At 43.0% G+C, this 23,079-nt stretch overlaps 4 protein-coding genes across 4 annotated transcripts; all 4 read left to right on the top strand.

Annotated features, from left to right (window-relative positions):
- Nucleotides 1-48: 48 nt before the first annotated feature.
- On the top strand, nt 49-8,880 carry LOC146987530 (odorant receptor 131-2-like). The gene is made up of 3 exons (XM_085777919.1): nt 49-198; nt 671-1,434; nt 8,715-8,880. Exons 1-3 carry the CDS (start codon nt 49-51, stop codon nt 8,878-8,880), a joined length of 1,080 nt encoding a protein of 359 aa, XP_085634045.1.
- Nucleotides 8,881-9,330: 450 nt separating this feature from the next.
- Nucleotides 9,331-10,104, top strand: LOC146987529 (odorant receptor 131-2-like). The gene has a single exon (XM_085777918.1). It carries the CDS (start codon nt 9,391-9,393, stop codon nt 10,102-10,104), a length of 714 nt encoding a protein of 237 aa, XP_085634044.1. The 5' UTR covers nt 9,331-9,390.
- A 1,767-nt stretch (nt 10,105-11,871) lies between these two features.
- LOC146987528 (odorant receptor 131-2-like) lies at nt 11,872-13,253 on the top strand. The gene is made up of 2 exons (XM_085777917.1): nt 11,872-12,021; nt 12,483-13,253. Exons 1-2 carry the CDS (start codon nt 11,872-11,874, stop codon nt 13,251-13,253), a joined length of 921 nt encoding a protein of 306 aa, XP_085634043.1.
- Nucleotides 13,254-22,059: 8,806 nt separating this feature from the next.
- LOC146987527 (odorant receptor 131-2-like) lies at nt 22,060-22,806 on the top strand. The gene has a single exon (XM_085777916.1). The coding sequence runs from the start codon at nt 22,075-22,077 to the stop codon at nt 22,804-22,806; it is 732 nt and encodes a 243-aa protein (XP_085634042.1). The 5' UTR covers nt 22,060-22,074.
- The last annotated feature ends 273 nt before the right edge of the window (nt 22,807-23,079 follow it).

Genomic DNA, 23,079 nt, shown 5'->3' with positions numbered 1-23,079 from the left:
TTTACTTATAAGTGAGGCATATTTCTCTTTTTTTTCAGCCTTCAAGAGATGAACACGTCATCTGCCAATGTGACTGTGGTTTTACAGTATCGTGACTCCTTCACTAAGGCTGTGACCAAGAATGTGATTGTTGTGGTTCTCAGCATCTCCATCAACTACATCAATGCAGGCCTAATCCACACCTTCTGCAAACACCAGGTCTGACACCACTTTGACATGTAACAATGAGTTAACTCAGCTAATCAGTAGGACGACAGCCCCCACCCAGCAGCACCAGTGAATCTACATCAGCAATAAGAGAGACGAGAACAGAGAATGAATGAGTGATACTGACTGATTCCTCTTCACTCAGTGTTTTGACTTCAGGAATGTTATTTACTTCATTTATATTTCAAATATCGTCAAGGGGACATTAATGTATTTACAGTGATTTCACAGTTGTGAATGTTGAGGCAGCTGCTCCAGACGTTGTATTTTGTTAATATTGAAAGTATAAAGGAATTGTGCTCTATATTAACCTAGAACTAATCTGTCCCAAATGTATTTGGCCTGAAGTAGAACCATTGCAACACTTCCTTGTATCAAAATCACAATTTTAATGAGTTCAGGGTGTTTTTAAAACTTGTGTTCTCACATCCATCCCCCCCCCCCCCCCCCCCCACCCTTCCAGATCTTCTACACAAATCCTCGGTATATCCTTTTTATTCACCTGGTGGTCAACGACATGATCCAGCTGACTCTGACCGTCATGCTGTTCGTCCTCAGCTACACCGTCTACAAACTCAATGTTTCTCTCTGTTGCACCTTTACCCTCCTGGCCCTGTTCACCACTGAAAACACTCCCCTGAACCTGGCCTGCATGGCCGTGGAGTGCTACATTGCCATCTGTGCCCCCCTTCACCACGTTCAGATCTGCACTGTCAAGAGGACCTTGAAGCTGATTGGTTCAATCTGGGTGACCAGCATGTTGTCTGTTCTTCCTGATCTCTTCATCACCTTGGCCACAGAACCACTAGACTTCTTCCATTCCCGGGTCTTCTGCCTCAGACGAATTGTCTTCCCAAATCCCCTCATTATCAAGAAGAGGGACATCACCTATATTGTCTATCTGGTTATAGTTTGGGTTGTAATTTTTTACACTTACTTCAGAATTCTCTTCACTGCTAAAACAGCTAGCAAAGATGCTAGAAAAGCTAGAAACACAATCCTCCTCCATGGGTTTCAGCTGCTCCTTTGTATGGCAACATATGTGGGCCCCCAGTTGAAAAGCGCCCTGCGGCTTTGGTTCCCCAAGAATTACACTGACTCCCTCTTTGCTAGTTATGTTATTGTACAGATGCTGCCACGATCAATAAGTCCAATCATATATGGCGTAAGGGACAAAACTTTTAGAAGGTATCTGAAAAGGTATCTGTTATGTATGCTGAGTTCACAGTGAGGTCACATCTGAATAACTGTTCCTCTGTTGAGATGGAAAATATATGTATGTTCGGTCAAAGATCAGTCACAGAGGCTGAATTTGTTTATGATGTTCCACAAAGAAAAGGTTTAATTGATGAGTTGATAAAGATTCTGTTTTAAGTCATAATCTTCTTGTTTTGTTGTGGTTATTTCACTTTGATCATATTTCCTGCTGACCTTCTATAATTTCTTTTCCAACCCCCAAAAACTTGTTTTGAAACTGATGAAATAAGAAATGACCCAACTGTTCTCAAAAAGAAAAAGGAACACACACACACACACACACACACACACACACACACACACACACACACACACACACACACACACACACACACACACACACACACACACACACACACACACACACACACACACACACACACACACCTTCCTTCTACCCATACTCCTAAAACATTTGCCACCACTCCAAGTATAAAGTCTGAATATCGCTTGTGCCGCAGTATTTGCACAGTGGTGTAAATGCTTAGGTTAGTTGCACCTGCTGTCACTACACAGCAGCTCTGAGCTGACCTCTGATCCACCGATATTTCATCAGGACCTAACAAAAAGGTTTGTTGCATCTTGCTGTAGTTACAGTACCACTATACTCATGCAGGCCTTTTCCTAGTTCTTTTATTTTGCTGACCTTTGTTTTGACCAGTTTGTTCAACAGTTTAAAAAAATACTCAGGTTAAACTGAAGTGACTGATGATCTTTTCAAAGTTGGTTATCATGTTGTAATTTCTGACTTAGCCTTATTGTGACACCTTGTAGCAACCAAAAACGTAATAACGGCCAATAACGTAATAACAGCCAATAACCTAATAATTTTGGCCATTTTAAATGTAATAAAGCCAATAATGTAATAACATGCCAATAATGTAATAAAACTTTTGAGCCAATAACATAATAACATTTTGCCAATAATGTAATAAGTTATTACATTATTGGCTGGTTATTATGTTATTGGCCTAGTATTAAAAAAACCTTTGACAATGTAATAACTGGTACCGATAATGTAATAATACATAAATATGACTGCAGTTCTTGGAAATAAAAGGCTTTTTTGTGCAGTTTGCTAATCAAAAATAGGTATAGTGGATGACATATATAGTCGTCATATTTATTCATCCAAGATGTACTATCTTTCACCTCTCTCTCTCTCTCATTTCTACCATGCTTAATGATATGTTTGCAAACGGAAGAAGTAAGCATTGTAGGCTATCAACAACCTCCAAAACATAACCAAACTTGTGTATTGAATGGTGTCTGCTAGCCAGTTTATGTTTCAGTCATGTATAACTTCCTGCCTCAGACAAACCATTGGGAATAGGTAATGTTAAATGTGATAATCCCAGCATGGCTCGGAGGAGCAATGGCGTTGATTTGATTTTACCATTGATTTTTTTTAATTAACATATTTAGCCATCATTTGTCCAACTTGATGGTTAGTGTTATCTCCAGAACACCCAAATGAAGTTCCAAATGAAGTGGCAGCACAATTGTACACATTCAGAAATCTCTTTCTCAAAGAAATGTTTTCTTTTGCAGCACCAATCAACAAATAGATCACTACTGAAACCAGCTGTTGGAGATCTAAAATGAAATCTCTGCAGGTTTCATACGTCTGACTTTGATTTTCATGTTTGAAAATTAAAAACTACATCAAAACGTTGAGCTTAAAGGTCCCATTTGGATAAAGTGACATTTCAATGTTTTTTGTTTTTTCTACAGTGATGATAAAGCAGCTTTAGGTTCTATATTAATACTGTGAAAGTCTAAAGGTAGATGTTTGTATTGCTCCATACAGTATAAAGGTTATTTTTTATTTTTATTTTTTTACATTTCTGAATGAAAAAACTACCTTTATACTTTCACAGTATAAATATAGAACCTATGTTGCTTTGTTATCACTGTAAAAAACAAAAAAACAACAACAACAAAAAAAACATCAAAATGTCACTTTATCCAACACGGGACCTTTAAGCTCAAATTCAAATAGAAAGAGAATGGTAAAACCAAATCAACTCCATTGCTCCTCCGAGCCATGCTGGGATTACCACATTTCACATGGTTTGTCTGAGGCAGGAAGTTATACATGACTGAAACATAAACTGGCTGGCAGACACCATTCAATACACAAGTTTGGTTATGTTTTGGAGGTTGTTGATAGCCTACAATGCTTACTTCTTCCGTTTGCAAACATATCATTAAGCATGGTAGAAGTGAGAGAAAGAGAGAGAGAGAGAGACAGAGAGAGAGAGAGAGAGAGAGAGAGAGAGAGAGGTGAAAGATATGAGAGTACATATCTTGGATGAATAAATATGACGACTATGTCATCCACTTACCTATTTTTGATTAGCAAACTGCACAAAAACTGCAAAATACCCTTTTATTTCCAAGAACTGCAGTCATATTTATGTATTATTACATTATCTACACCAGTTATTACCAGCCAATAATGTAATAAATTATTACAGCCTAGCCTACAATGCTTACTTCTTCCGTTTGCAAACATATCATTAAGCATGGTAGAAATGAGAGAGAGAGAGAGGTGAACGATAGTACATCTTGGATGAATAAATATGACGACTATATATGTCATCCACTATACCTATTTTTGATTAGCAAACTGCACAAAAAAGCCTTTTATTTCCAAGAACTGCAGTCATATTTATGTATTATTACATTATCGGTACCAGTTATTACATTGTCAAAGGTTTTTTTAATACTAGGCCAATAACATAATAACCAGCCAATAATGTAATAACTTATTACATTATTGGCAAAATGTTATTACGTTATTGGCTCAAAAGTTTTATTAAATTATTGGCACGTTATTACATTATTGGCTTTATTACATTTAAAATGGCCAAAATTATTACATTATTGGCTGTTATTACATTATTGGCCGTTATTACGTTTTTGGTTGCTACACACCTTTATAAAGGTTTGGAACATGGTTAGAAATGTGTACAGTGAGAACTATTTTAAAATGTTGCATTGTTTGTTCTATGCATTATCACACTTTGATTTTGCAGCTTTACAGTAAATGTGTCTGAAGTTCTTAATGTAGGATTAGCAACTCTGCCATGTCACCAGTGTCTGGTTCCGTCAATTTATCTAGGAAAAGAAAATATGATGAAGCAGCAGTCCTGTCTGTGGCCCAGTCTGTCTGTCACTGTTCAAGACACAACGATATGTTACCACTGCTGTTTATGCTGGATAAGAAGTTTATTTCCCCTCCTTGAACCGCCACCTTACCGTGGTGGAGGGGTTTGAGCACCCGAATGATCCTAGGAGCTATGTTGTCCGGGGCTTAATGCCCCTGGTAGGGTCTCCCAAGGCAAACAGGTCCTAGGTGATGGGTCAGACTAAGAGCGGTTCCAAGCCCCTATGAAAATGAAAACATCGAGGAAGTGTACGTCGCCCGGACTGGCGTTACCGGGGCCCCACCCTGGAGCCAGGCCTGGGGTCGGGGCTCGCAGGCGAGCGTCTGGTGGCCGGGTCTTGGCCCACGGGACCCGGCCGGGCGCAGCCCGAACGAGCGACGTGGGCCCGCCCTCCCGTAGGCCCACCACCCGCGGGAGGATTCATAAGGGGCAGGTGCCGTGTGATTTGGGTGGCAGCCGTGGGCGGGGGCCCCGGCGACCCAATCCCCGGACGACGACTCTGGCTATAGGGACATGGAATGTCACCTCGCTGGGGGGGAAAGAGCCTGAGCTCGTGTGGGAGGCTGAGAGGTATCGACTAGAGATAGTCGGGCTCACCTCCACGCACAGCCTGGGCTCTGGAACCCAACTCCTTGAGAGAGGCTGGACTCTCTTCCACTCGGGAGTTGCCCATGGTGAGAGGCGGCGAGCTGGTGTGGGCTTGCTCATAGCTCCCCAGCTCAGCCGCCATGTGTTGGAGTTCTCCCCACTTAACAAGAGGGTCGTTTCCCTGCGCCTTCGGGTCGGGGATAGGTCTCTCACTGTCGTTTCGGCCTACGGGCCGAGCGGCAGTGCAGAGTACCCGGCCTTCCTGGAGGCCCTGGGAGGGGTGCTGGAAAGTGCACCAACTGGGGACTCCATCGTTCTGTTGGGGGACTTCAACGCTCACGTGGGCAGCGACAGTGTTACCTGGAGAGGTGTGATTGGGAGGAACGGCCTCCCCGATCTGAACCCGAGCGGTGTTTTGTTATTGGACTTCTGTGCTAGCCACAGTCTGTCCATAACGAACACCATGTTCGAGCATAAGGGTGTCCATCAGTGCACGTGGCACCAGGACACCCTAGGACGGAGGTCAATGATCGACTTTGTAGTCGTGTCATCTGACCTCCGGCCGTATGTCTTGGACACTCGGGTGAAGAGAGGGGCTGAGCTGTCAACTGATCACCACCTGGTGGTGAGTTGGATCCGCTGGCAGGGGAGGAAGCTGGTCAGACCTGGAAGACCCAAGCGTATCGTGAGGGTCTGCTGGGAACGTCTGGCAGAATCCCCTGTCAGGGAGGTCTTCAACTCCCACCTCCGGGAGAGCTTTGACCGGATTCCGAGGGAGGCCGGAGACATTGAGTCTGAATGGACCATGTTCTCCGCTTCCATTGTTGACGCGGCCGTCCGGAGCTGTGGCCGTAAGGTCTCCGGCGCCTGTCGCGGCGGCAATCCCCGAACCCGGTGGTGGACACCGGAAGTAAGGGATGCCGTCAAGCTGAAGAAGGAGTCCTACCGAGCCTGGCTAGCTCGGGGGACCCCCGAGGCAGCTGACGGGTACCGGCAGGCCAAGCGGACGGCAGCCCGGGCGGTCACGGAAGCAAAAACTCGGGTCTGGGAAAAGTTCGGGGAGGCCATGGAGGAGGACTACCGGTCAGCCTCGAGGAAATTCTGGCAAACCATTCGGCGCCTCAGGAGGGGGAAGCAGTGCTCCGCCAACACTGTTTACAGTGGAGGAGGGGAGCTGTTGACCTCGACTGGGGATATCGTCGGGCGGTGGAAGGAATACTTCGAGGATCTCCTCAATCCCACTGAAACGCCTTCCGTCAAGGAAGCAGAGGCTGAGGATTCAGAGGTTGATTCATTCATCACCCAAGCTGAAGTCACTGAGGTAGTCCGGAAGCTCCTCAGTGGCAAGGCACCGGGGGTGGATGAGATCCGCCCTGAGTACCTCAAGTCTCTGGATGTTGCGGGGCTGTCGTGGCTGACACGCCTCTGCAGCATCGCGTGGCAGTCGGGGACAGTGCCTCTGGACTGGCAGACCGGGGTGGTGGTCCCTCTCTTCAAAAAGGGGGACCGGAGGGTGTGTTCCAACTACCGGGGGATCACACTCCTCAGCCTCCCGGGGAAAGTCTATTCCAGGGTGCTGGAGAGGAGAATTCGGCCGATAGTCGAACCTCGGATTCAGGAGGAACAATGCGGTTTTCGCCCTGGCCGTGGAACGCTGGACCAGCTCTACACCCTCCGCAGGGTGCTCGAGGGCGCATGGGAGTTTGCCCAACCAGTCCACATGTGTTTTGTGGACTTGGAGAAGGCTTTCGACCGTGTCCCACGTGGCATCCTGTGGGAGGTGCTCCGAGAGTATGGGGTCGGTGGCCCTCTGCTGAGGGCTGTACGGTCCCTGTATGACCGGAGCAGGAGCTTGGTTCGCATTGCCGGCAGTAAGTCAGACCTGTTCCCGGTGCGTGTTGGACTCCGGCAGGGCTGCCCTTTGTCACCGGTTCTGTTCATTATTTTTATGGACAGAATTTCTAGGCGCAGCCAAGTGCCGGAGGGGGTACGGTTCGGGAGCCACTTGATTTCATCTCTGCTTTTTGCGGATGATGTGGTCTTGTTGGCTCCCTCGAGCCAGGACCTTCAGCATGCACTGGGGCGGTTTGCAGCCGAGTGTGAAGCAGCTGGGATGAGAATCAGCACCTCTAAGTCCGAGGCCATGGTTCTCGACCGGAAAAAGGTGGCTTGCACCCTCCAGGTCGGGGGAGAGTTCCTGCCTCAGGTGGAGGAGTTTAAGTATCTTGGGGTCTTGTTCACGAGTGAGGGGAGAACGGAGCGCGAGATCGACAGGCGGATCGGTGCGGCGGCCGCAGTAATGCGGTCATTGTATCGGTCCGTCGTGGTGAAGAAGGAGCTGAGCCGAAAGGCAAAGCTCTCGATTTACCGGTCGATCTACGTTCCCACCCTCACCTATGGTCATGAACTCTGGGTCATGACCGAAAGAACTGGATCCCGGATACAAGCGGCCGAAATGAGTTTCCTCCGCAGGGTGGCGGGGCGCTCCCTTAGAGATAGGGTGAGGAGCTCTGTCACCCGGGAGGAGCTTGGAGTAGAGCCACTGCTCCTCCACATCGAGAGGAGCCAGCTGAGGTGGCTCGGGCACCTGTACAGGATGCCCCCTGGACGCCTCCCTCGTGAGGTGTTCCGGGCATGTCCCACCGGGAGGAGGCCCCGAGGAAGACCCAGGACACGCTGGAGTGACTACGTCACTCGGCTGGCCTGGGAACGCCTTGGGGTCCCCCCGGAAGAGCTGGAGGAAGTGTCAGGGGAGAGGGAAGTCTGGGGTTCCCTGCTCCGACTGCTGCCCCCGCGACCCGGACTGGGATAATGCGGCGGACAATGGATGGATGGATGGAAGAAGTTTATTTCACCAGGGTTGACTGAGAAATGAACAGGAGCTGGTTACCATGTTTAGTGTATATTTCTTAAAGAACTACGTATCAAATGGCAATTGAAGTTTAATTTAGTATAAAGTTGAAGCCTTTGGCATCTCCAAACTATTCCAGGTAGGTTTTCTTCCCAACCAAGCAGCAGCACACACGACCTGACTCATTTAATCAACTGTTCATAATTCTCAGACAGTTGACTGGTCAAGCTTTGTGCTCTCAGCTGGTTGGAACAAAAACCTGCAGCCACACCGGCCCTTTGTGGAATACTTTGGAGATGCCTGCTTTAAATATTTAAGAACAGGTATTTTTCTTGAATTCATTAATCATGATGCATATTGAATTTGTCCTCTCACACAAATTGAACATTCTGAATAAATGTCACTTTTCTTTAAATAAAATCATACTAAAATTGTACTTACATTTGCTACACTTAGAAGTTTAATAAGATGTAGAGAAGTCTGAACAACACCAGATCCTGAATCAAGTTTGTTACTGTGAAACTTCAAATTCAACAAACCAATGCAGAAGAAGGGTTGTCGATCATTATCATCTTAAAGATGTCAATGATCATTGTAAATTTTTACTTATAAGTGAGGGATATTTCTCTTCTTTTCAGCCTTCAAGAGATGAACACGTCATCTGCCAATGTGACTGTGGTTTTACAGTATCGTGACTCCTTCACTAAGGCTGTGACCAAGAATGTGATTGTTGTGGTTCTCAGCATCTCCATCAACTACATCAATGCAGGCCTAATCCACACCTTCTGCAAACACCAGGTCTGACACCACTTTGACATGTAACAATGAGTTAACTCAGCTAATCAGTAGGACGACAGCCCCCACCCAGCAGCACCAGTGAATCTACATCAGCAATAAGAGAGACGAGAACAGAAAATGAATGAGTGACACTGACTGATTCCTCTTCACTCAGTGTTTTGACTTCAGGAATGTTATTTACTTCATTTATATTTCAAATATCGTCAAGGGGACATTAATGTATTTACAGTGATTTCACAGTTGTGAATGTTGAGGCAGCTGCTCCAGACGTTGTATTTTGTTAATATTGAAAGTATAAAGGAATTGTGCTCTATATTAACCTAGAACTAATCTGTCCCAAATGTATTAGGCCTGAAGTAAACCATTGCAACACTTCCTTGTATCAAAATCACAATTTTAATGAGTTCAGGGTGTTTTTAAAACTTTTCTTCTCACATCCATCCCCCCCCCCCCACCTTCCAGATCTTCTACACAAATCCACGGTATATCCTTTTTATTCACCTGGTCGTCAACGACATGATCCAGCTGACTCTGACCGTCATGCTGTTCGTCCTCAGCTACACCGTCTACAAACTCAGTGTTTCTCTCTGTTGCACCTTCATCCTCCTGGCCCTGTTCACCACTGAAAACACTCCCCTGAACCTGGCCTGCATGGCCGTGGAGTGCTACATTGCCATCTGTGCCCCCCTTCGCCACATGCAGATCTGCACTGTCAAGAGGACCTTGAAGCTGATTGGTTCAATCTGGGTGACCAGCATGTTGTCTGTTCTTCCTGATCTCTTCATCACCTTGGCCACAGAACCACTGGACTTCTTCCATTCCCGGGTCTTCTGCCTCAGACGAATTGTCTTCCCAAACCCCCTCATTATCAAGAAGAGGGACATCACCTATATTGTCTATCTGGTTATAGTTTGGGTAGTAATTTTTTACACTTACTTCAGAATTCTCTTCACTGCTAAAACAGCTAGCAAAGATGCTAAAAAAGCTAGAAACACAATCCTCCTCCATGGGTTTCAGCTGCTCCTTTGTATGGCAACATATGTGGGCCCCCAGTTGAAAAAGGCTCTGCGGCTTTGGTTCCCCAAGAATTACACCGACTCCCTCTTTGCTAGTTATGTTATTGTACAGATGCTGCCACGATCTATAAGTCCAATCATATATGGCGTAAGGGACAAAACTTTTAGAAGGTATCTGAAAAGGTATCTGTTATGTATGCCGAGTTCACAGTGAGGTCACATCTGAATAACTGTTCCTCTGTTGAGATGGAAAATATATGTATGTTCGGTCAAAGATCATTATTAATCTTTATTGCAGACACAACAAGCGGTCCATATCAACAACAACAGACATCAGTCACAGAGGCTGAATTTGTTTATGATGTTCCACAAAGAAAAGGTTGAATTGATGAGTTGATAAAGATTCTGTTTTAAGTCATAACCTTCTTGTTTTGTTGTGGTTATTTCACTTTGATCATATTTCCTGCTGACCTTCTATAATTTCTTTTCCAACCCCCAAAAACTTGTTTTGAAACTGATGAAATAAGAAATGACCCAACTGTTCTCAAAAAGAAAAAGGAACACACACACACACACACACACACGCACGCACACGCACACACACACACACACACACACACACACACACACACACACACACACTTTCCTTCTACCCATACTCCTGAAACATTTGCCACCACTCCAAGTATAAAGTCTGAATATCGCTTGTGCCGCAGTATTTGCACAGTGGTGTAAATGCTCTGAGGTTAGTTGCACCTGCTGTCACTACACAGCAGCTCTGAGCTGACCTCTGATCCACTGATATTTCATCAGGACCTAACAAAAAGGTTTGTTGCATCTTGCTGTAGTTTCAGTACCACTATACTCATGCAGGCCTTTTCCTAGTTCTTTTCTTTTGCTGACTTTTGTTTTGACCAGTTTGTTCAACAGTTTAAAAAAAATACTCAGGTTAAACTGAAGTGACTGATGATCTTTTCAAAGTTGGTTATCATGTTGTAATTTCTGACTTAGCCTTATTGTGACACCTTTATAAAGGTTTGGAACATGGTTAGAAATGTGTACAGTGAGAACTATTTTAAAATGTTGCATTGTTTGTTCTATGCATTATCACACTTTAATTTTGCAGCTTTACAGTAAATGTGTCTGAAGTTCTTAATGTAGGATTAGCAACTCTGCCATGTCACCAGTGTCTGGTTCCGTCAATTTATCTGGGATAAGAAAATATGATGAAGCAGCAGTCCTGTCTGTGGCCCAGTCTGTCTGTCACTGTTCAAGACACAACGATATGTTACCACTGCTGTTAATGCTGGATAAGAAGTTTATTTCACCAGGGTTGACTGAGAAATGAACAGGAGCTGGTTACCATGTGTAGTGTATATTTCTTAAAGAACTACGTATCAAATGGCAATTGAAGTTTAATTTAGTATAAAGTTGAAGCCTTTGGCATCTCCAAACTATTCCAGGTAGGTTTTCTTCCCAACCAAGCAGCAGCACACACGACCTGACTCATTTAATCAACTGTTCATAATTCTCAGACAGTTGACTGGTCAAGCTTTGTGCTCTCGGCTGGTTGGAACAAAAACCTGCAGCCACACCGGCCCTTTGTGGAATAGTTTGGAGATGCCTGCTTTAAATATTTAAGAACAGGTATTTTTCTTGAATTCATTAATCATGATGCATATTGAATTTGTCCTCTCACACAAATTGAACATTCTGAATAAATGTCACTTTTCTTTAAATAAAATCATACTAAAATTGTACTTACATTTGCTACACTGAGAAGTTTAATAAGATGTAGAGAAGTCTGAACAACACCAGATCCTGAATCAAGTTTTTTACTGTGAAACTTCAAATTCCACAAACCAATGCAGAAGAAGGGTCGTCTAAAAATCTGATCATTATCATCTTAAAGATGTCAATGATCATTGTAAATTTTTACTTATAAGTGAGGGATATTTCTCTTTTTTTCAGCCTTCAAGAGATGAACACGTCATCTGCCAATGTGACTGTGGTTTTACAGTATCGTGACTCCTTCACTAAGGCTGTGACCAAGAATGTGATTGTTGTGGTTCTCAGCATCTCCATCAACTACATCAATGCAGGCCTAATCCACACCTTCTGCAAACACCAGGTCTGACACCACTTTGACATGTAACAATGAGTTAACTCAGCTAATCAGTAGGACGACAGCCCCCACCCAGCAGCACCAGTGAATCTACATCAGCAATAAGAGAGACGAGAACAGAGAATGAATGAGTGATACTGACTGATTCCTCTTCACTCAGTGTTTTGACTTCAGGAATGTTATTTACTTCATTTATATTTCAAATATCGTCAAGGGGACATTAATGTATTTACAGTGATTTCACAGTTGTGAATGTTGAGGCAGCTGCTCCAGACGTTGTATTTTGTTAATATTGAAAGTATAAAGGAATTGTGCTCTATATTAACCTAGAACTAACCTGTCCCAAATGTATTTGGCCTGACGTAAACCATTGCAACACTTCCTTGTATCAAAATCACAATTTTAATGAGTTCAGGGTGTTTTTAAAACTTGTCTTCTCACATCCACCCCCCCCCCCACCCTTCCAGATCTTCTACACAAATCCACGGTATATCCTTTTTATTCACCTGGTGGTCAACGACATGATCCAGCTGACACTGTCTGTCATGCTGTTCGTCCTCAGCTACACCATCTACAAACTCAGTGTCTCTCTCTGTTGCACCTTTACCCTCCTGGCCCTGTTCACCACTGAAAACACTCCCCTGAACCTGGCCTGCATGGCTGTGGAGTGCTACATTGCCATCTGTGCCCCCCTTCGCCACATGCAGATCTGCACTGTCAAGAGGACCTTGAAGCTGATTGGTTCAATCTGGGTGACCAGCATGTTGTCTGTTCTTCCTGATCTCTTCATCACTTTGGCCACAGTACCACTGGACTTCTTCCATTACCGTGTCTTCTGCCTCAGACAAATTGTCTTCCCAAACCCCCTCATTATCAAGAAGAGGGACATCACCTATATTGTCTATCTGGTTATAGTTTGGGTTGTAATTTTTTACACTTACTTCAGAATTCTCTTCACTGCTAAGACAGCTAGCAAAGATGCTACAAAAGCCAGAAACACAATCCTCCTCCATGGGTTTCAGCTGCTCCTTTGTATGGTGACATATGTGGACCCCCAGTTGAAAGAGGCTCTGCGGCTTTTGTTCCCCAAGAATTACACTGACTCCCTCTTTGCTACTTATATTATTATACAGATGCTGCCACGATCTATAAGTCCAATCATTTATGGCGTACGGGACAAAACTTTTAGAAGGTATTTGAAAAGCTATTTGCTGTGTAAATCAGTGTGTTCAAGGTAAATGTTCAAATAATTTAATGAATACCAATAATCAAAACAACATCAAAACGTCCAGTTTCCTCTGTTCAATGTCATATTACATTTGTATAAATCCAAACTCATAAATGTGTATCATCGCTGCCTACATTTAACTTCATTATAAGTCACTTTGGTGTTGATAAATAAACTTAAATTAACTAAGGGAAAAAAAGTTGTATTGGTTACTTTTTTAAATTATATTTAAGGCTTTTCACACCTTCATTAGATAGCATAGTTGAGACAGACAGGAAATGAAGAGGCAGAGATAGGGGGAATAACATGCAGGAAAGTGCTGCCCGATTCGAACCGGGGCTGCCTGCAGCAAGGACTGTAGCCTCTATACATGTGGCGCCTGCTTAACCTATCTGCCAATCAACGCCCGGTATTATTCACTTATATTAAAGGGATAGTTCAACATTTTGGTAAATTGGCCCATTGCCATAAAACCTATAGTCTTAGGAGTAGGTTTGTTACCTTTAATTGTTGGTGCAAGCAATTTTTAGAACGGCACATTCACCACGCTATGACATAATAATGGAATGTTACAAGACAGAGTTGTTTAAAGGGTAAATTCATGCTTCTGCCCCTGACCGTTTTTCAGCAAACAGGGTAATTTGCCATGAAAACAACTGTTTCTTATAACGTCAAGAGAGCGTTTTGGAGTTGTTGGATTGTTGATGAGTTTGATGAAGGAAACCAAGAAATCCCATAAGCCTCCGTAATGTAGCTCTGAGCAGCTTGCGGCTCAGTTCCACTGTTCTAAAATTAGCTTGCACCGACAATTAAAGGTAACGAACCTACTCCTCCTCCATTGTGCCTGTCGTGGTGTCAGACTACACTTCCTGACAAAGGCTCTCAGCCGAAACGCGTCGAAGCGTCCTTTTTTAACTATGTTTGGCCCTTAATCAGGGACTGGCCATAGGGCAATATGGGCAAATGCCACAACGGCCACGTAATGGTGCGGCCATGGCGACGCGACCTCGATGGCAGCGCGAAGATGGCCATGCTGATGTGGCTGCATTAAAAAAAATGTTCACGGCCAGCCAACTCTAAAACACTGACAACACAGTTTTAGAGGGGTTGCTGTATAGCTCACCTGGTAGGGCTGCTCTCCTTATAATCAAGATTTATGGTCCAGTCTGGGTTTGAATCCTGCTATTGGAAACCAATGCATTTTCTTGTCTCATCATCATTATGGTCACTGCTATAGTATTTAGTGTAGTGTTTGTGTAATGTGTGGCCTCTCTCTGTCAAAAATACCAGGGCCTCTTTTTGGTGCCAGTCCGTCACTGCCCTTAATACAATAAAGGCATTTTAAATTTTTGATACAAGATTAGTGCCTTGACTTTTTCTCTTTTTACTACTCATGAGATTATTGGGATTATGGCAATGGGCCAATTTGCCAAAATGCTTAACTATCCCTTTACGAGTCACATTTGAACATCAAAAATATAAACAAATGCTAGAGGAAAAGAAGAGAAAATGTTTGTTTTTTTTAAAGCAACAGATGTTCAAGATGTCTAGGCTGTCTATTGATTCAAAAGTGACACACATAAAATAGTAGGCGGTGACAACACCCAAATAGACTTTCCTTCACATAATATCTGATATTATAACTACAGGCTCACATGCATCTATCACACACGCTGTATGTAGGTTAGCAAACACACACCCCTGAAACCTGGGATGTGAGTTCAACTTACATAAAGTCAGACATTTACTGGAGGAATTAGATTGGCGTCTCAATCTTGGTACATTCACTAAGGTAAGTACAACAGCTGAATATTGAACACACACAAGTCTATATGTGATGTCTACTTTCAATCAAATTTTTCTTTATTATTTTCACTTCCATCAGTGTTAGATGAAATAGGTAGAAACTGTACAAGTAAAATGTAAACTGTTTTAAAGGCCAGTGCCAATCCATTTAAAATTAATGGTTGCTTACCTCAGTTTAAATGTGTAAAAAGGAAGTAAAATATACTTTTTTGTGCAGAGATGGACCATCTGTAAACAGGCCAATACACAGTTAGATACTGACTTCTCACCATCACCACACAGCTCTGCTGGACTGGATATAACCTCATATTTAGAGATGTAAGTTTTTCCTTTATTACTGCTCAAAAGCTGAAAGACCGGAAGAAGAGAACAGAGAACATGCTAACTCTTCAGGTGGTCATGCTGGAGAATCTTTTCACCATACAGATTGGATTTTGATTATTTATGACCATGCAGTATTTACATGTGATACAACCTCAGTATAAAACATCAAAGTAGAACAATCAATCAGTGAACACTGACTCATAATTATCTAATGGACACGGGCAGTACCACATGCTACTGTTGCTAGGTCAGGCAGCACACCTTTGCCTATTTTATTTTATAATAATCAAGAATGGTTTTCATCCAAATTATTTTCTGCTCGATGTGGTCCCTTAATTGGAAAAGTGTGCCCTTTTTTGCAATTGTGTCCTGCCTCTGTGGTACGTTTAAGTGCTTTTTTTCCTGACCTTTCCTGAAATTCACTTTCTTTATGGCTTCAGTATCAGTTTTCTTTACCAAACAATTCCTTGGAGATTAGACAACAGATATTATAGCTAAGTGAAAATATCTGTATAGAGGTCGGCAACCTGCCGAGCTCATATGGGGGAAAAAAAAAGATTCAATATAATGTACTGTTTTTTATGTTTTTGTTTTTGTGCTTGTTGTTGTTGTTTTTTTTTGGTTGCTGTAGAGTGAATTATTTAATCTTTTATTTATTGAGTTACGATATGAATGTATGGTGTGTGTATAAAAAATATGTAGTATGCACTTACTGAAATATGTTTTGATTATTTTATGCTGTTAAATGTATGTTCTTATTTGTTGTTGTTGTTGTTGTTTTTTGTTTGTTTGTATTCTGTCATCCCCTATGTTTGTGATGTTGATGGGTTCTATGTTACTGCCACCTGATTATTGTGTCTTTTTTTTCTTCAAATTAAAAAAAAAGGAAATTAATGAGAAAGAAAGAAAGAAAGAAAGAAAGAAAGAAAGAAAGAAAGAAAGAAAGAAAGAAAGAAAGAAAGAAAGAAAGAAAGGTCCACATTTGGGGTGGTGGTGGTGGGAATAAAAAAAAGAAAAAAGAAAAGACTTAACATCAACAGGCTGCCAACCCTTAACACACACACTAGTATGAATCACAATAAGAAAACAATTTCTGACATGAACTCTTAGCATTTAATGTTTTTCTTTTTTAATAACATATAATTATGTGACTGTATGTTATGTTTTTGCTGTAAGTGGCACTGCCACTACAATGTGCTTTTAGCAGTGAAATGAGGATCGACAGTAAGGCAGGCTGTGCAACATGATAAGATCGAAGATTATTACAGTATATAGTGCTTTCTCTTCTGCTTTAACAGGCCTTTCAAGAAATGAATGAGTCATTCTCTAATGTAACGGTGGCTGTCCGAGAAGCTGACTCCTTCTCTAAGGCAGTGACCAAGAATGTGATTGTTGTGGCTCTTGGGATTTCCATCAACTACATCAATGCAGGCCTCATTCACACCTTCTGCAAACACCAGGTCTGATGTTCTTTTAATCACAACAATGTTGGCAGTGATACTGAGTTTGATTGATTGATTGAAAAATTGAACATGAGAAAAAGTTGAAATAAAACTAGAAAAAGCATTTCCATAAGGAAAATGCATGTGAATGCTGAAAGCCATTACTGAAGCCAGAAGAACTGGGCAAAGACAGCAAGTACAGCAATGACATGCATGAGACAGGAATCAAACTCATAACATGATTAGCAGGGGTGAAAGTAGTTTTAAATTCTTGCCGGTACTATTACCAAAAGTTATTTTTCCCGGCATTATTATTATTATTATTATTATTATTATTATTATTATTATTACTGATTTTAATTGGGACATTTTGCAACAAACGTTAAACGTGGTACACGTTTCGAAGGCTGGGTCAGGGGTAGACAATAAAGGAAATTTTGAAGATCGCTGGCCCCACCATTCTAACCACTGGCCCAGGACAATGTCAGGTAGCCTATTGATCCCCAAAATAAATAAAAAAGAACATATCCTAGCTGCAAACAGCCTGCGGTCTCGCCATTGAGGCTGGGGCTTTCTTATATATCGATATCAATACTAGTAAATTTCCACGATTCTCGATACTTATACAATACCACGATTTAATTAGAAGAAAAAAACATGTGCTTCTAAATTGGCTACTTTATTTAATAAATAAATAAATAACTGTTTCTCATCAAACTTGTATTTAAGCTCTAGCCTACTGTGGTTTAACAATGAAGTAAAAACAGAGTTACAATGGTAAATAATATGCCCCAACACAAACGGAAAGTCATGTAGTCATTACTTTTATCTGCTGTAGTTCAATGATACAACTGTTGCTGTCATTCATTCACTTTAGGCTGTTTCCACAGACTGGTGCAAAACGGACTTATTGTTTCATTTTTCAGCTCCGCTTTGTTTTGACACAGGTTTGTTTTTTCTCTGCTTCAAACCCCATAATGTAGCCTACTATGGTCTAAACGCGCACCACCGCTGTGGCGCACACCGAGCAGCTGGAGCCGCGTTCACATAAACAGACCGCGAGCTCGACTGTAGCCGCACCGAGACCCAGCACGTGCTCTGGCCCGCGTGTAACGTCCGCATCGGTCCCGACAGGACTCGCCACGACGCGCTGAGGGCAAAGTTTCACGGTACCGGAAAAAAAGGTTCAGTCTTCAGCAGCAGCAGTGAGCGAGCGAGCGGCGCGCGTTCCGCGGTGCACAGCTGCACACTGCAGGTGCTTGCAGGTGGTGCTGACGTCCCAGGGCAGAGCGCTGCTGCGCACAGAAAGTAGATCATGTCTCTGTCTTTGATCGGGTTGGGATCTCGTAACACTATGTGTTATAATAACCGAGACAATTTCACAGAAATCATTTCAAACCACAGGGAATTCATGTGAAATTAGATTTATAATTTTTTTTTTACTTTTTATTTTATTTTATTTTTTTAATCTCTCTCTTGATCTTCCTGGTACTGCGTACCGCCTCTGAATCTTTTAGTGGTACGCAGTACCGGACCGTACCGGCTTACTTTCACCCCTGATGATTAGTAACCTGACGCAATTACCTTTCAGCCACAGAGCACCTGACATACAATAAGCTTTAAACTATCATGAATCAAAGACTGTACGATGATAGGGGAATAGTTGAAAGTCAAGAAATTATGTGACATGCAAAGCATGACTGAGGCAGAAATCGAACCCATGACCTCATGGATTCATTCATCTCCTTTCCTCTGCCACTAGGCCAGAGAGAGCCTAGAATTATGAGTTCCATACTGTGATAAATCAAAGCTGTTTGAATGCTAGCTGAAAGTCTTGTGAACAGTTTACGTTGCATGCAGTTTCAGTTACATGGAGTGTGTAGCTTAAATCAGAAGTAAGCTATATATTTGTGTTAATATAAGTCTTAAATAGTTATATCTTCCGACAGCAATCACTTACATAGAGTGTTTGGACCGAAACACGGGTCTGTCAGTCACTCTGCTCTGCTCTGAGTCGAGGAGAAAACTTTTCTCGTATCCTACAGTTTTTATCCAATGAGGAGAGAGAACGGCATGCAGGGCTGTGTGTGCAGCCAAGGGATGCGCGTGAATGTGGTGACGTAGGGACGAGGACTGTTATGGTGCGTTCAAGGCAGCCCGTAACTCGTGTTTTTCCGACCTGTGAAGTCATACCAGTTCGATCTGGTACGAGTTCACGGGGCGGAAGTTACGAGTGGCCGTTATAGTGCACTTTAGGTCGGAAAAACACGACTGGGTTGCCTGGAACGCTACAAAATCGTAAGTTGTGACATGAAGCTGTAATTTACGGTTTCAAAAGCCTGCCTGGAACGCAGCATTAGCCAAAACGACCGGATCGCTTACTTCTGCTTTAAAGGTCCCATATTATGCTGTTTTCCAAGCATTTCACATGGGTCTGAGTTGTCCAACCACATTGTATTTGTAGCATATTATTGCCCCCCAATCAATCTGTGGCTCTAAATCTCAGCAATCTAAAAGTGGCTCTCCAGAGCTCTCCTGAGAACGAGCCATTTCTGTGTCTGCACCTTGAAATGCAAATAGAGGGTATGCACATGACGTCACGGTACTCGGAAGTCGCTGTGGAACGTCCACTGAGTGGCAAAAAGACAAGTGGCAGAGCCACCAAAGTTTAAAAACGAGCAAGTAACGAAGCGATTTTCTCGGAGCCCACACAAGTCTGACATGTCTAGCTTTGCCAGCATGTACAGCATGCATGACCTAACAGAGCTGCTAAAAATCTTGAGGATACGTCTCACTTTGACCGAGTTACATTCAAGAACCTGTTCTCAATGACGGAAAGTAAATTCACTGGAGCGGTCATTTTTTTCGATCGATCAGCTGTGTTTACAGTTTCAGGTGTCATAGTTCTGATGTTTGGACAGATAAATTAGTCCTCTAACACATCCTACAGTTTAACTGGTCAAAGTTTTTCAGAATAAAAGCAGCTCGTGTTTTAGTGTCGGGAGTCACTGTCAGGACGACAGTAACAGCTGTAATCTCGTCCCTCTGCACAATAACAGCAGCCTGTCAGTCACTCTGCAGGTACCGCGGTCACACTGTGTGTTACAGGAAGTGTCAGTGGAGCAGACGCTTTTGGGGAGCTGGTTGTCGATTTCTTTTGACATCAATTTGTTTTGATATACGATATTTTATCCAGTTTATGAGTCCACTGCTATCCGCCAGCACGTTGAGGGACGCTTGTTTTGCCACTCAGTCCGATCGAACGGGGCGTTGCCGAGGGCAAAGTGACGTAAACGCATACCCTCTATAAGATGTGTAAACCACGTCCACTCCACACCCGTCCCAGGGACAGGGTCTGGTTTTCGCTACAGGTATCATGTGCTAATGTTGACATTGGGACTAGGGATGGGCAATGATTTCCAAATGATCAAATTGACGCTCAACTAAAAAAAAATAGAATAGTTTAGAGACTATCATCTTGTCTGAAAAAATCTAAATGTTCTCTTTTTACTGTTGCAGAGGGAGAAACATGGAGAGACTCCTACAGCCATCAGAAAGTTCTGTGTGAAACTCTGTCAAATAAAAAACAAATGAAACTGAGGAGGAGCACAAACTGTGCACAGTGGACTGATGAGAAGCGGTACCAGAGAATATTGTTGTGGTTTTACGCCAAGAAAGGAGACATCCTCATTCAGTTGTGCTCCCATTCTGTGATGGTGCCGCTGATGAGAAGCAGTACCGTGACAATATTATCTGGTACCGATGGTCATTACAGTCCGCGATTTCATTTTTACAGTAAATGACAGATGGCTGTTTTTCAGTTGGTGATTTAAAATGATCAACTGGCGCCTGGTACCTTCTCATTTTAAATGACGGATGTGAGAGTGAGAGAGAGAGAGAGTATGTGTGTGTGGGTGTGTGTGTGTGGGGGGGGGGGCTGAAAGGCATGAAAGTAAGTGCGAAGTTAGGCTGCAACAACCAGCATGAACATTTATTTCATGCTGGTTGTTGCAGCCTAACTTCGCACTTACTGTCGCTGTTCCAGAAATATCCCAGCAGGTGGAGCTCACCTTTTTTGGCCCAGGGGGAGTATAAGAAAGTTGCGGGGGGTGGGGGCATTTCCAACTGGCCCGTTTGGACACACAATCTCAAAAAACTGAAGCAATCAATTAAGGGAGTGAACAGGCTTTTTTCACCCCCAGGTATCAGAGAAAGGCCACGGGAACACATATAACCACTACAAAACCAGTATAAAGTGGATATATTTTGCACAATATGGGCCCTTTAAAGTATGTTAAAGTAGTAAGCTGTGACCTCCACCTGTTGCCAATTGAAGGTGGGGGAGGGGAGGTGAATTCTGCCTGTGACATCCATTTTAGGGCCACGCAGGACAAGAAATGACAGACTTAATGTCTGACTGAAAATCATTCAAGAGCTGTGCTTTGTCCCTGCCGCTGTCTTGAAGTTCAAAGTTTCAGTGCATTTCAATCTGAGAGCAGCAGTATAACAAGAAACATGTTAACACAAACCAAGAGAGAAAGACAGAGGTAAAGAGACAGATCGGGTGGAAAATGCACCAACAAGGTTGTTGAGGCAAGATTTGAACCCACAACCTTGGTGTTGCCAAGCAGAAACTGCTCTCCTGTTGTCTTGAGCTGCAGATGTTTTGATAGAGACAGCTGTATGCAGCCTCTGACCACCACTGGTTCGACAGCAGTCAGTAGACGGACTCGTAACATTACGAGATGGGAGATGTTTTCCAGGCAAATGTGTAGCCGGAACTACTTTCCAGACATGGCTGCTCGGCGGAGTGATTTCAAAAGTAGTTCTGAGTATTTGCTTCATGTGTCGTAATGTTACATAATTTTACATGATTATTTCATAGCGTGGTGAATGTGCAGGTCACAACTTCTCCACAAGAGCGTTTTGCAGATGTTGGGTTGTGTATTTACAGTAATGAGTTTTGAGGGTGAGAAGACCTGTACAATTCACCATTGTGTTAGCTGAGCAGCTCATGTCTCTGCCCTGTGGATCTCAAAACAACATGCAAAGATAATTAAAGGTATGAACCTACTCCTTTGACTATAGGGATTATGGCAAAAGGCGAATTTGCCAAAATGTTTAACTATCCCTTTAAAGGTTACACCACACATGACTCTATGTAACCCTCTAACCCACTGCCTCTCTTTGTTTCCCCTCCTCCAGATCTTCTACACCAACCCGCGGTATATCCTTTTTATTAACCTGGTAGTCAATGACATGACACAAGTGACGCTGTCCATCACCCTGTTCATAATCAGCTACACCATCTACAAACTCAATGTTTCCATCTGTTGCATATTCATCCTTCTGACTCTACTTGCCACTGAAAACACTCCCCTGAACCTGGCCTGCATGGCCGTGGAGTGCTACATTGCCATTTGTGCCCCCCTTCGCCACGTTCAGATCTGCACTGTCAAGAGGACCTTGAAGCTGATTGGTTTAATCTGGGTGACCAGCATGTTGTCTGTTCTTCCTGATCTCTTCATCACTTTGGCCACAGTACCACTGGACTTCTTCCATTCCCGGGTCTTCTGCCTCAGACAAACTGTCTTCCCAAATCCCCTCATTATCAAGAAAAGGGACATCACCTATATTATCTATCTTGTTTTGGTTTGGGTCATCATTTTTTACACTTATTTCAGAATTCTCTTCACTGCTAAAACAGCTAGCAAAGATGCTACAAAAGCCAGAAACACAATCCTCCTACATGGGATTCAGCTGCTGCTTTGTATGTCAACATATGTAGCCCCCCAGTTATTAAGGGCTGTGCAGCAACGGTTTCCTAAGAGTTCAACAGACCTCCGCTTTGCTTACTACATTGTAGTACAGATTCTGCCACGATCTATTAGTCCGATAATTTATGGTGTACGGGACAACACCTTCAGAAGGTATCTGAAAAGACATCTGCTGTGTAAATCAGTGTTTAAGGTAAACATTCATGGAATCTAATAATCAACAGCTAAAACTTCCTAGCAGTTTCCTGTTTGCGATGTCATATAGTCCTTGGGCCAAGACCCAAAATTTCACATATCGGTATCACCTGGGAGGGCAAATTCTAGTTGTGGTTTTTTTATTCCTATACACCCCTAGATTAAGTTTTGATACGATAGACCTTGCTGACTGGCAGCATTATAGTATTTATCACCTCTTAAAGTAATACACTGTTGCTGTTCAAAAACAAAAAAAAGTGCCTTCCCTGGAAATCATCTTTCTTTCATCATA

The sequence above is a fragment of the Trachurus japonicus genome, chromosome 5, assembly GCF_045865225.1.
Source record: "Trachurus japonicus isolate A0001 chromosome 5, Traja_1.0".
Taxonomy (NCBI): domain Eukaryota; kingdom Metazoa; phylum Chordata; class Actinopteri; order Carangiformes; family Carangidae; genus Trachurus; species Trachurus japonicus.
Note: the sequence above shows the minus strand (reverse complement) of the source record. Positions and strands in the feature narration are given on the sequence as shown.

Coding starts and splice junctions, on each gene's coding strand:
- LOC146987530 (XM_085777919.1), top strand. CDS start 49: ATGAACACGTCATCTGCCAATGTGACTGTGGTTTTACAGTATCGTGAC. Junction 199..670: donor ACACCTTCTGCAAACACCAG/GTCTGACACCAC, acceptor CCACCCTTCCAG/ATCTTCTACACAAATCCTCG. Junction 1,435..8,714: donor TTATGTATGCTGAGTTCACA/GTGAGGTCACAT, acceptor TCTTCTTTTCAG/CCTTCAAGAGATGAACACGT.
- LOC146987529 (XM_085777918.1), top strand. CDS start 9,391: ATGATCCAGCTGACTCTGACCGTCATGCTGTTCGTCCTCAGCTACACC.
- LOC146987528 (XM_085777917.1), top strand. CDS start 11,872: ATGAACACGTCATCTGCCAATGTGACTGTGGTTTTACAGTATCGTGAC. Junction 12,022..12,482: donor ACACCTTCTGCAAACACCAG/GTCTGACACCAC, acceptor CCACCCTTCCAG/ATCTTCTACACAAATCCACG.
- LOC146987527 (XM_085777916.1), top strand. CDS start 22,075: ATGACACAAGTGACGCTGTCCATCACCCTGTTCATAATCAGCTACACC.